The 13271-nt window shown below is 45.7% G+C and overlaps 1 protein-coding gene across 1 annotated transcript; it reads right to left on the bottom strand.

Moving 5' to 3' along the window:
- Positions 1 to 590: 590 nt before the first annotated feature.
- On the bottom strand, positions 591 to 13198 carry LOC109470115 (protein fosB-like). The gene is made up of 3 exons (XM_019768897.1): positions 12980 to 13198; positions 12285 to 12398; positions 591 to 788 (listed from the first exon to the last, which is right to left on the bottom strand). Exons 1-3 carry the CDS (start codon positions 13196 to 13198, stop codon positions 591 to 593), a joined length of 531 nt encoding a protein of 176 aa, XP_019624456.1.
- Between the last annotated feature and the right edge of the window lie 73 nt (positions 13199 to 13271).

Below are 13271 nucleotides of genomic sequence, written 5' to 3'. Positions count from 1 at the left end.
GAGGTTGAGCCATGGTTGGGATTGGTTGGTTTTTGATTTGAGGCTAGGTGGGTCAAAGCGTTGTTGGTAGCCAAATTTGTCTCAAATTTAAGTCAAATTTGATTTGGTTCGTATCGGAAGGTAGGCCAGGTTATTCACAACCTACCGCTAAACTTGGTTTGTTGATAATCGGGGGGGTTCTGATAATTGTGTGACAGTGACTTTATACTATTTTAAACGTTTCTGTATGTAGTTAAAATGCACTAGGGCGTAATAACTGGGCTTTATGGTCATTCATATAGTGTGCAGAAAGAGTCGACTCTTTAAGCTTGCAGGGTTGTATCAAAGGCTTTGCGTGTAAATTAACAAAAACATGAAAATGATTGTACAAATTACAGAAAATGTCAATATTAGACAGATTTTCTCTTTTAGGATATTTTTGGTGTTGTTTTGCTGTCATTGTTTGTGCATATTTGTAAAGAGTGTGTTTCCGTGTACTTGTTTCTTTAACCATTGCAAAAATGGAATACACAATTCAGGGGTGCACCAGCATTTCTTGCTTTTGTACGTTTTTGTTTGTTTGATTGAATAAATTGATTGGATGAATTGATTTAATCCTGTGGCGTTGTTGATGAGTCCTGGACATGGTTGGTTCTGGTTGGTCCGGTGAGTTGTCCGGTGTAGCTCGGGCCGGCGTGACACAGTTCCATGTGGTTCATCACGTGTTTGGACAGGCTCCTCAGTTCGTGCTGTAACCGTGCGATCTCTGTACGGAGTCCCGAGTTAGCGTTCTCCAGACAAATCGTGTGCTATACGGAAAAAAATATAATAATGGCAATAAAAAAATAACCTATGATCCACTGCTCACGGAGTCACGTGTGTTATCTGCGTGACGTCACGGAAGCGGTGGATTGCTCATTCTTTGAGTTGTACAGTCAAACATTTGTCCTGTCCAATTTGTTGTGTTGGAAATTGCAGTTTAAACTTGCTTCATAATGATTTCTACCAACACAGATGAACTTTCAAGATGAGAAAAAATATAATTTTGAACAAGAAAAGTAACATTTGCAAAGCAAATGCATAATGTTTACCTTCGTATATGGTCTGCTATGTTATAATTAGTTCTTACTCAAACACATTCACATAAATGGTGACAGGAGTCTAAATCCCTACTACTATTCTAATTGAGGCACGAGGACGCTCCTGACCTGGTTTCGCGTCGTTAAGAGGCGACACCTGGTCGGGAGCAGTCCGCGTGCATTAATTAAACACCTGGACATTATCACGTGTCCAGGGAATCCTTTATAAGCCCGTGAGAGCGTGTTTTCCTCCCCTTTCGACCTACGCCGGAGACTTTGGTCAGTGCTGGATAAAGAGCTTCGTTCCCGTCCCCGGCCGCCCGGCCACGGCCCAGCCGATAGCCCGGCTAGCCGGGGCCTCAGCCGGCTCGGGCTCAGCCTCCGTCGGCACCAGCTCTGCCGGCAGCTTTTCAGCCTCAGCTCGCGGTTCTCCTCTGTCATAGCCGCCGGCTGTCGTGCGTGCTGCATGGTTAGTGTTCGCATCTTGCATTTCTTTACCGAGTTGCAGCATTGTGTTTGTAAAGCGTGGTTGGTAAAGGTGGATGGGTGTTCCCACCTCGCGTTTGTGGCTAATTTGTAAATGTGGAAAATGAAAGAAGTGAAAAGGTGGATGGGTGTTCCCACCTCGTGTTTGTGGCTAATTGTAAAGGTTAAAAAAGAAAGAAGTGAAAAGGTGGATGGGTGTTCCCACCTCATGTTTGTTATGGCTAATTGTAAATATTGAAAAAAAAGTGAAAAGGTGGATGGGTGTTCCCACCTCATGTTTTGGCTAATTGTAAATATTGGAAAAAAAAAAAAAGAAGTGAAAAGGTGGATGGGTGTTCCCGCCTCATGTTTTGGCTAATTGTAAATATTGGAAAAAAAAAGTGAAAAGGTGGATGGGTGTTCCCACCTCATGTTTGTTATGGCTAATTGTAATGTTGAAAAAAAAAGGAAGTGAAAAGGTGGATGGGTGTTCCCACCTCATGTTTTGGCTAATTGTAAATATTGAAAAAATAAAGTGTATAGGTGGATGGGTGTTCCCACCTCATGTTTGTTATGGCTAATTGTAATGTTAAAAAAGAAAGAAGTGAAAAGGTGGATGGGTGTTCCCACCTCATGTTTGTTATGGCTAATTGTAAATATTGAAAAAAAAGTGGAAAGGTGGATGGGTGTTCCCACCTCAGTGTTATGGCTAATTGTAAATGTTAAAAAAAAAAAAAAGAGGTGAAAAGGTGGATGGGTGTTCCCACCTCATGTGTGTTATGGCTATTTGTCAATGTTAAAAAAAAAGTTTAAAAGGTGGATGGGTGTTCCCACCTCATGTTGGTTATGGCTAATTGTAAATATTGGAAAAAAAAAGTTTAAAAGGTGTAATGGGGTTCCCACCTCGTGTTAGGGCCATGTATTTAGAAAAAAAAAAGTGGATAAGGTGGAGGGGTGTTCTCACCTTGTGTTTTTCACCAATTGCAAACGTTGTATTTTAAACCAGGTGAAATCGGTGGATGGGTGTCCCCATCGCATGTTGTTCATAGGTAAATTGTAAGCGTTGTATTTGTAAAGTGAAAAGGGTGGATGGGTGTGCCCACGTGTTTATGACCAACCGTAAACGTGGTGATGATTTGAAAACAAGTGAAAACGGTGGATGGGTGTTCCCACCTCATGTTTATTTGCCAACGGTATACGGTGTATTTCGAAACAAGTTGGAGGGGTGTCCCAGTCGTGTTATGATCAACTGTAAATTTTGTCATGATTTGAAACGGGGTGGAAAAGGATGAAGGGATGTGCCCATCTCGTGTTTATGTCGTCATGACCAACTGTAAACGTTGTGCTTGGGAAAGAAGGGAAAAATATGGTTGAGTGTTCACGCCCCCTTAGTTTTAGGGCCAACAGCAAACGCTGTGCACGAGAAGAAGTATGTGTGCGTGGTGTCCGCACAAAGCTGAAGGTGGATGGGGTTCCCACTTCGTTTTTGTTTTGGCCATAAGATAAAAGTTATTCGTGAAAAGACAGGATTTTGCAGTGTGTCCGCACAAGGGGTGCGGGGGTTCGCTCCTCTAGTTATGACCAAAAATGGTAACAGGATATTGGCTAGACGTAATCGTGGTAATTCGTCATACGTGTGTCATGCGTCAATCCGGAGTCATGCTTTAAGCGACTGTAAATTGGCACAAGTGTATTACTAGTAATTCTGTACATGTCAGTTTGTTGGCAATCTGACGCACCCACTCCTCTCAACTCTGCTACAGGCGCCGGGGTGACCTAACATACCCTTACTTCGGTAGGCCCCTAACCAGGGGTTGGTTGCTTGTCCCAGGGCTGACCTTGGATGGGTTCAGATTTGTCGTTAACATTTTTCGTTAACAGGGTGTAACAGTTTTATGTTAGACGTCGTTTCTTGTGTCCTTGTAGCCGCATAGCTAGTCGTACATAAAGAAACTGTCCTCTTTGAGAGGAGACAGTGGGAGTTTCCCAGCGGGAAAATGTAACCCTCCAATTCGGGAGGAAAAAGTTAACGGCAAATCCAGGGTCAGCCTTGGGGCGACTCCAACCCTCCTCCCCCAAGTCGGCGGGATACCGCTACAGGGTCAGTACTGGCCATTTTTCAACCTGAGTGAGGTTTACGGATTTTAACAAGTTACTCCGCATGACATTTACGGAGTGGCAGATACGAAATCGTAGGGTTGCACGTGGGGAATCCAGAATTTAGCGCACTTAAGATGAGTTGAGCTCATGATGGTTTGTCGGACTGATAGGAGTCATCACAGTTACAGGAAGGCGAGTTAGGACGTCAGTTCAATTTATTTTCAAGCATTACCTGGGAAACAGAGATTGCGACATGACATGGGTTGACTGAAGGTGCAAAGATACTATAAAATGCAGTTAAACTTACTAGCAGAACGGCGACCTCTTGACAATAAGAATACGGTTAGAAGCATAACGTTCTCTATTTAACACCAGGTTGGAAGATACGAAACAATCGTGATCCACGGAATTCAGTTCTGCATGCCTCTTAGTACGGTTCGGTGTAGTCATAGCATGTCTATGAGGGTCGTCACCATCTGCGGTACGGTGTGGGGGCGCAGGTATAGTCTTCTTCCTCCTGGGACTGATGATCATGTCATTCGTTTAGTTCACATTTGTGCCAGTGAGAATTGTACAGCCCACTTTTTGATAGGCGTCCAGTGCCCTCTGAGTTTGGCCGGGAAGTGTAGGAACTCGGTTTGTTAGGTCGTCTGCATACTTCACCGGGAACATACAGGACGGTAGACATGTGTCTAGCAGGTTGATGCAGATGACAAGGAGCAGTGGTACAAACATAACTAACTACCTGTTAAGACGCCTGCCGAATACCTCACGGGGTTTAGACAGACATGCTCCCCAACGGACTTGTTGGGCCTGCCCTCCAGGCTCCTGCGTATGGGTAACCACAGAGCTCGCTTCACACCGAAGTCGGCCACGGTTAGAAGTAGTTGTCCGTGGTGACTGGTCTATAGTGTCAAATGCACAGCGGAAGTCAACAAGGACTGCACGAATGTCTCCCGTTGGATTGTTGTTAGGTGCCTAAGGCCAGCTATGAAGAGTGGGAATCAAAAGCTGCGACAGTGGACCACCTCGGTAGGAAATCATGGTGTGATTGTAGCAGAGTATTGCCGAAGTCTGTTAGGAGTGAGTCACGCTGAAGACCTCATACACTTTACCTACTCAGCTGGCCACAGATATCCGCCGTTAATCTCTGGAAAAGTGTGGTCCTGGGGGCGGTGCAGACAAGAGCTTGTTTCCACTGCTGTGGGAATGTACAATGTTGCAGACAGGAGGTAAACTCTTCATATAGAACAGGTGTCAGTTCCGCATTACATGGCTCAGCACCCACGTGGAATGTGGTCTTGACTCACAGTTTTCCTTCCGTTCACTCTTCGCAGTCTAGACTTAATTTGACCGATGCGGAAAGAAGGTAGAGAGTGATGTGAAGTGTGTCAGATATATCCAGGTTGGTAGGTACACAACGTTCAGCCTGTTTCCACGCTGAAGCGAGATGATCATAGAGTGACGTACATATTGTTGTTCCAAAGTATGAAGACCGGAAGACGGATTATTTCTTCCAGAGTCCTACAGTCCTTGAGATTTCGACGGCCTTGTACCACTGACTCAGGCTGGAATGCTTCTAATGGTCCACCTCATTTCGACAATACCAGCATTTTTACTCCGTGAAGGAGGTCAGGACCTCCGGACGGAGTGTTGTGTACGGCTGGTTTTTCGTGTTCGCAGTCAAAACACTGAGTTCCCTTGGTGTAATCGGCACGCAATTTTATACGCCGTCTGCGGGCATGCCCGTGTTGATGCACGAATGTGTATTTTTGCCGTTGCTGCTTTCGCGGTCAATGTAATATCACAGACACACCCCTACAATTACGAGGCGAATGGGAATGGTCCAGAAAAACGCGTTGGTTGGAATAGCAGTGGGGGGTGGACCTTCATGCAGATACGGTGAGGTTCCGATAAGTGGTTCCAGATGTTTTTGCCCGTGCTTAAGAGATGGCAAGTTTTTTGGAAGATGTTCGCAGCCAACACGCATTCTTCCGTACGTCGCATTCCTGTGTAATTTCGCATGTGGGTGGCATTGTGTCCGCGATGATGCACGTCTTTTTATTGTTTCCGTAGCTGTTTTGATATTGGAGTAAATGCTTATTTTGAAACATCCCTATAAGGTCGTTGAAATGTTTTCGCCCGGCGGTGGTAACACTCGCGGTGCTGGCCGCAAGTGCTGGCCAGTCGCACTTAATAAGTAACAGGAGCGGTAAGACGGTGGAGCTGTCTTTGTTACTAGTGAGGACCTGTTGGTAGCGCCTATAAACCCCCTACTGTTACAACACGACCATGATAGTCCGATCTTTATGTGAATGCAATGATTGTGTGTGTGTAATTAAAATGAACTTCGAACTTGAAGCACAGTATCTTTACACGCCCTGAGAGCAGTAATGGATTTGGGTCTTTTTATGTTTTATGGTTGTGACGCGCCCTCAATGTATTAACCCTTTGCCTAATGTCTGCACAGTAGGTCTGGCGTTGACGCTTGGGATTGTTTTTGTTGCAATATATAAAACTTCACGGAGGATTGTCACCTATGGCTTCTTGGCTTTCTGTTGCATTTCTGATCGGCTTTGTTACAGTAGATCGAGGTCGGGAGTAGAAGGTCATAGGATGTTGCCCGAGAAATGTGCGCCCTGCATTTTTTGCAGTGAGCTGTTATATGTTATCAGTAATAGACGGTTCATCGTTTTAAATAGTGAGTCACTCTGGGTGTATTCTTAGACAGTCTTGGCTATAATCTCCTCCACAAAAGCTAAAGAGGACACCGACCTTCAGTTGTGGATTAGGTGCGTCCAACACAAGTCCGCTGGGTTCATGAACAACAATAATTGCCTCATGCTATTCGGAGTGCATCATCTAAGACTATTGTGTTGTGGCGGGTTAGCTTGCCAAAAGCCAGGCCGGCGGTAAACTAAGATAGTTATGCCAGGATGTGAGTAGTCCCGTCCGATCTGCTCAAGACTTCTTTTTAATTTGAGTAACACAAGACGAAAACAAAACCAGGACAACGGGAACACTCAAGGAGGCCTCTACAGTGAGGGCCGAAGTTTGCAAGGTGATGAGCCAACCTCCCATTCCCGCAGACATAAAAAAGGACAAAGACGAACACTTAAAACGTAGAAGACGAAACGGTCATCAGTTCAATCTCATGATACACTAGGCGAATCTAGATCAAAGAGAAGCAGTTTTGGAAACCAAGGGGTTTTTAAAGTAGGTGATGGCTTTAGGCGGGTGGTATGCAACAATATTAAAATCAGTTCAGACCGTGGGGAGTCAACCTGGTCTGACCCAGTGGCAGAGAGCTTCAGGGTCACTACTCTACCTCGAGGTCAACATGTCCCGGGTGACGACGTTCTGGAGAAATATACAGGGAAACTCGTCCAGAACGTGAGATTCGATCGCGTCGTTGAACAGCACAATCCGGCATGGAGTCTAGAGAGTCAGGATTATCGTGGTTGAGCCACGTTTCGGTCACGGCAGTAATGCGGACTCACTCAGACAAACGGCGGGCAATTCATCAGTCTTGTAGCGGGGCGAGCAAGCGGTAGCGGGAAGGAGAGCAGGAACTCGCCGCACATTTCGGTGAACAGATGAGAGGAATGAGTGACAAAACCCCGATTAGTTGGGCCTCTGGTAAACACATCACGACTCTCCAGCATATGAGGGAATGTTCCTGAGTTGCGTATGTGTAGCGGGTGAGTCCCGGCTCCAACGTGAACGACGTGTTGCGCCAACTATCTGCCCGCCACCTGTCCTCTCCCTCTAGTCCGACGTTTCCATACACCGAGACTGAAAAATGCTCAATGGAATGAGAATAGGAACATGGGGCCGGCCGGGGTCGCTCGAGGCCATAGCTAAACAGAGCCCGTGGCCAGGTAGCCATGAGTTGCGTAAAATCATCAAAACAAAACCAAAAAAAAAAAAAAAAAAATGGACTGTGGAAAACTCGCCAGAGAAAGTACACATGTGTTTAGTACGAGCCTGCAGTGCTCATAACGCCTCCACGTGTACCAGGATTGCTCTTTAAGAACTTACGCAGTTAAAATTGAAGAAATATACAGGAAGCGCCCAGAGCCACAAAATGACATTAACAGCGCCACCTGCCTCTACTATGTATTTTGGTGACCTCAGGCAGGCAGAACTGCAGAGCTGGCCACTGCTATTATAGTGTTTCTACATGGGTATTTCTGAATCGCTTTGGGCAGTATCTCTTTCTGAATACACAACTATCAAGGGAAGTCTGGTTTAGCTGTCGGTAAGATGCGTGTGATTTGTGAAGGCAAATATGAGTTGGTGAAACATTAGCCTTGTTCACACGGAAACGCTTGAACCGCGATTCGGGTAACTCAATTTTTCTCACAACTGGTCCACGTGCCACACATTCCTTTCAAACTGTGCCCAATCAGGATTCTTCTAGTCGACAGTAGTTGTTGTTTGAAGAAAGCACGCAAGGTAGCATGTTATAATGGTCAGAGGTCAACGACCTGCTTGCTGATGCCCCCCTCCCAGCGTATCTCGGCCGAATGCCGACGTGGTCGTGGTCCCGCCAGAGACGGTAAAGCTCCTCCTAGTACGGACACATTATGCGACCATTACTGCTCTTGAAATTGCTGCCACATATCTTTTGGTATTGCATATAAATAAAGAAATATCATCCCGTATTTTATGACCAGGCGAAGTCACGTTGAAATCACATTGCGTTTAGACAAAAAATCGCGATCAGGGGAAATCGGAATTCGAACCAACATCCCGAAGTGGTTTGGGGATCGAGGCGCTTTCAATGCGACTTGGAGTGTTCGGATGGGGCCGATTGCAACCGGCTTTGGTTTAAACAACATTCATTGATTCCGTCTGAACAGGGCCTTTGAGGCTCGATAGAGGCGGGTCTCTGATAAAGTTAGTCATGCGTATTGGACACATTAGTGTGAAACATGGTCCCTGTATTCAGGAAAAGAAATTTTTCACATGCGTAGCCTACGTAGAATTCTGAAAATTAAGTGGAATGATTATGTCACTAATGTAGACGTTCTCACACGTGCCAATTAATCCATGTATGTACACACTGCTGAAAAAGCGCCGACTCTGCTGGCTTGGACATGTTTGCCGTATGTCAGACGGGAGAATTCCAAAGGACCTGTTGTAACAGTGAACTTGCCAACGGGACAAGAGCACGTGGTCATCCTCACCTGCGCTTTAAAGACGTTATCAAACGGGACATGAAAGACATGGACATAGATACTAACACATGGGAGATACTAGAAAAAAACAGGACATTCTGGAGACAGGAAGTAAGAAGGGCTTACAACGGGGAAGAAAAACAGAGACTCGCATCAGAACTGAGACGTTTCAAACGCAAAATAAGAATAAAGTATAGGGTATAGATGTAGATGTAGATGAAGGTCTTTTAAGACCGACGAATGCCTACTACTACTACTACTATACTATTGGACACACAAGGCTTTTATCTTGTATAACGCCTACCACGTATTGTGGCAGGGATGGCGTTTGGATTTACTGCAGCTACAGGTGTCATTTTTCCTTATGTGGCAATGTCTTGGCGGAAAACTGGTTTAAAAAAAATTTCAGGCGTCAGTGGATATGAAGATCGCTCCATGTCCGATGTCATCAGCCATTGTTTCCAGTGCCAGTCGGTCTCAGACTCCACGTGGCTTGTAATAGTCTTATATCACCACATTTTTCTTGTTAATGTCTGTATGCAATTAGCCCTCGGGCATGAATTTGCAATAAACATCATATAATCTATTTATGATAGTGGAAGGAGGTTTGGGCCATGGATTTAGTTTCTTTGTAAGGGACTCAAGGGAGAACTCTGGATCCTTCTTTTGTTCCTCTTTGGGTTTAAGCCAGTTGGTCAAGTACAGGTTTCCTTTCATCGCACATTGTGGAAATGAGACAGCAGCTACGGACTATTATGGGCACATAAGAAGCCAGATTTACCGGCTCCCAGAACATAAGGTACTAGTAATAGCAGCGTTGGTTGGCAGTAACATGCTAGTTCTGCATGAAAGTCTATACTGGTTTGCCGGACTGCAAGTAGACACCACAGTCAAGCTATATTGCAGACGGAAAAAAAAAGAAAAAAAGGCAGGGGCTATTTCAGAGGTGAGAAAAAAAACCCATTTCAAATTTCAAGTACAGATACAGGTAGCCACTTGTGATACAAAGGGCGTATTAGAACATTTTTGATGGTAACATCCGGTCGATAAAACTGTGAAAAGGCAGATTTGAGAGTTGGGGAATTTGAAACAAAAGTATTGAGAGACAAGTATGCAATGCCTCTCCTGCCTTTTATTGAGGAACGATAGACTGTCCAGCGTTTTATGTGCGTATGTACTTAGTGGGTCCATTCCGTTTTCAAATTGCGGGGGAAGTTACAGAGGGAGCACTTCCATATTGTCCGTGCTAGAGTAAGGTGCGGATGGGTGGGGTGCGTGGCGTACCCTAAGAGGTGGTATGCCAAGAGCAAGAAGATGTCTGGGCGGCCTATAGCTATATGACAAATTTTATTCAATACAGGCATCTAACCCCTGGGACTTGAGTTCGTCCGCGCCCCGATCTGGTTGCTGTACTTAGGGCCATTGTGTCCCAGTCTGCTATATTTCTTTGAAAACTTAGAACTTAGTAGTTGTTGATCACACCATTTCCATTGTTTCTCGGTCTGTAGGTTTGAGGGGGTAAGATGTGGGTACGTTAGATTTGGGAAATCCAGCAAGGGCTAGGACGGTCAGATCCCGGGCTCGCCCAGGGCAAGCTATCCCAATGTGCAGAGACGAGGGGGAGTTACAGCCGCAGTAGAAGGGAACGGTTTAGAGACTCGCCTCTAGTTGACATTTGGGCCATGAAGCTTGAAGGGGAAGCTATCTATACTTTGGGACAGTTGAAGCTAGCTCTTAAGCAATAGAGGGAGTTGAACTACAGGGAGGCATGTCGTAGCTGGAGTGGATTGAATAGGCGGCTGCGATGCCAAAGAGTCGGTAGTTTGAGGATCGGGGATCTGAAAGGTAAGGTTTGGGGATAACTAGATAAGGTATGGGTGAAAGGAAGAGGAGTGGGGTGCGCTGGGAGTTGGTCGGCGTGATAAGATCGAGAAGATGTACACGAAGGTGAGACCACGTAGGACTTTTCGGTCCCCAATCCTTAACCTTCTAATTCCTCCGGAGTTTCACCCGAGGTCACTTAGGATAATGTACTATTCTAATTGAGGCACGAGGACGCTCCTGACCTGGTTTCGCGTCGTTAAGAGGCGACACCTGGTCGGGAGCAGTCCGCGTGCATTAATTAAACACCTGGACATTATCACGTGTCCAGGGAATCCTTTATAAGCCCGTGAGAGCGTGTTTTCCTCCCCTTTCGACCTACGACGGAGGCGACGGGAATGTGCGGGATAGAGAGCGAGAGATATTAAGGAGGCGGACGGGGGGTGGGGGGGATGAGTGTCGTCGGAAAGATGACGGAAGGTTGAAAGTTTCTAATACCCACCCGCCCGCCCTCTTTGTCTCTGTTCAGAGACCGCTTGATGACCCTTCGGGCGACACTCCGGACTTTTCGGTCCCCAATCCTTAACCTTCTAATTCCTCCGGAGTTTCACCCGAGGTCACTTAGGATAATGTACTATGAAATTGCAACATGATGTAACCCAACACCATTCACCATGGTAAAAGATATCAACAAATTAGGTCATTGTCAAGGTCAGAGCTTACTGTGTGGAGAAGAAGAGGAAAAAAGTGAGCAAAAACAGTATGTTTTACTTCGGTAAACATAGTATAAATTGGGTCATATATACGTATCAGGGCACTCAAGATCATCACAAGACAGAGACGGTGGACGATATAAAGTCCCTGGCACGTTCGATCAATTGCTGACGTCACGTATCCGTAAAGTCTCGTGTGAACAAGGCCACGTGTCTACAGCTTTAACTCTCGCGAGATCACGTTGTGAAGTGATTGGTCATTAATTATCCCTGATAAAGGCGATAGCGGTCGATGAAAATTTGATCCTTGTGTACCACCATATAACCAAAGTCATCCCCTTGTATTCACTTAGGCCACACCGACTTAATTTTATGGATGACATCCTCTGAAGACCCCCAAACTAGTGCGCGCGGGCGAATAAAAAAAAATCGACCAAAAATAAAAATGCTACTAAACCACAGGAATGCAAAGCTGGTATGCGACGTCCCTCACCGTCCCACAACTCCTGACAGCAGCCCAAGACAGGAGGACCTGGCTATATTCCTGCTGCAAAGTCTGCCTTGTCCCCCCGACGACCAGTGTCGGTCATGGGACTAGGTAGGTAGGTAGGCATAGCGACGTATACGACAAGCCGGTACATGCCGGCTTTTTGCGGAATTTATGAATCGGCACTGTACGTATGTATTGAGTTGTGGGGCTTCGGTAGCCTGGGTCCTGGATGCCATCCTCCGTAGTTAGCACCGGCTCCGTATAACTCCGCTAACTACCATCGACTACCCAGGCCTAGAGCCATGCCAGAGCCTTGGAGGAAGAGACCTTTTTTTTGAGAACAGACGAAAATCTATGCGCGCGCGGATGTCATCCATAAAATTAAATTGGTGTGGCCGTACAACGATAAAGACCTAAAATTCGGAACTGTTTAATACGTCATATCATCACCCACCTTCCTGAGTCTCTCTTCCCTGGCCCTCCTCCTGAAGCGACACCTAGCGGCCGCGTCTCTGTTCTTCTCTCTCCGGTGTCTGCAACTTTCCTCGTCCTTTGTAATCGTACTCATCTTTGTTTGGCATAGAAAGGAAACAGAGCGTTCAAAATAAGCATCACATTTCTGCTAATCTTTATACCGTTTATTTATTTATTAATCTTTGCACCAAAGAAGGGGACGTCGTGTGGCGTAGCGGCAGTATGCTCGATTCGGAACCAAGAGGTCCCGAGTTCGAGTCCTGACATGCCACCGATCTTTTAAGTTGTTAAATTACATGACTTTTCTCACTTATTCCCAAGTGAAAATGAGTATTGTCTTGTCCTGTATTCGTCCTCTGCGTTGGTGGTGGCATAGAATAAGTTGATATAACTTGAGTGTACCGTCACCATGTCTTAAGTCATGAAATATATTTTTGAGCTGCCCGGTTTTTTTGAGCGGTCAGTGGTTTGTTAGGTATACAAATACTAGTCACTTGAATACAAGAACATTGCGAGCTACTAGATATTAAGGTATTGTTCCATGCTGGAAAAGGAACGCTCGTATCACTTTCATAATCAATGAAATGTTCTACCAATTATTTCCATGACAGTTCTCACGGTGCACTTTCACTTTCGCTTCTGGTAAGTAAGGTCTGTTTGCGGCCGAATACATACCTGTTCTGATGATACCGTCTCGGATGGTGGAAAATCTTGGGAGTCCCTCGTCACTATTTCTTCTTCACCCCCTTTCGCAAAATGGAACGAGCACGGATGAGTTGTAGAGCCGGGCTCGCGGTGTTGTTGAACCGCCGTGAAGTGCACATCGCTCTCCCCTGCTAGCAGATTAGGAGGGGGCAGTTCTGGAACCTTCTCAATATGAGAGTTTCCTGACATTCTGTACAGTCAGTGGGAGCTTGACTGCAACAGTCCTAGGCAAGATTGCTAGTTATACCTTATTCAAAGACTT

Source organism: Branchiostoma belcheri, unplaced genomic scaffold (genome assembly GCF_001625305.1).
Source record: "Branchiostoma belcheri isolate BF01 breed outbred unplaced genomic scaffold, Haploidv18h27 scaffold22, whole genome shotgun sequence".
Taxonomy (NCBI): domain Eukaryota; kingdom Metazoa; phylum Chordata; class Leptocardii; order Amphioxiformes; family Branchiostomatidae; genus Branchiostoma; species Branchiostoma belcheri.
This window is presented reverse-complemented; position numbering and strand designations above follow the sequence as displayed.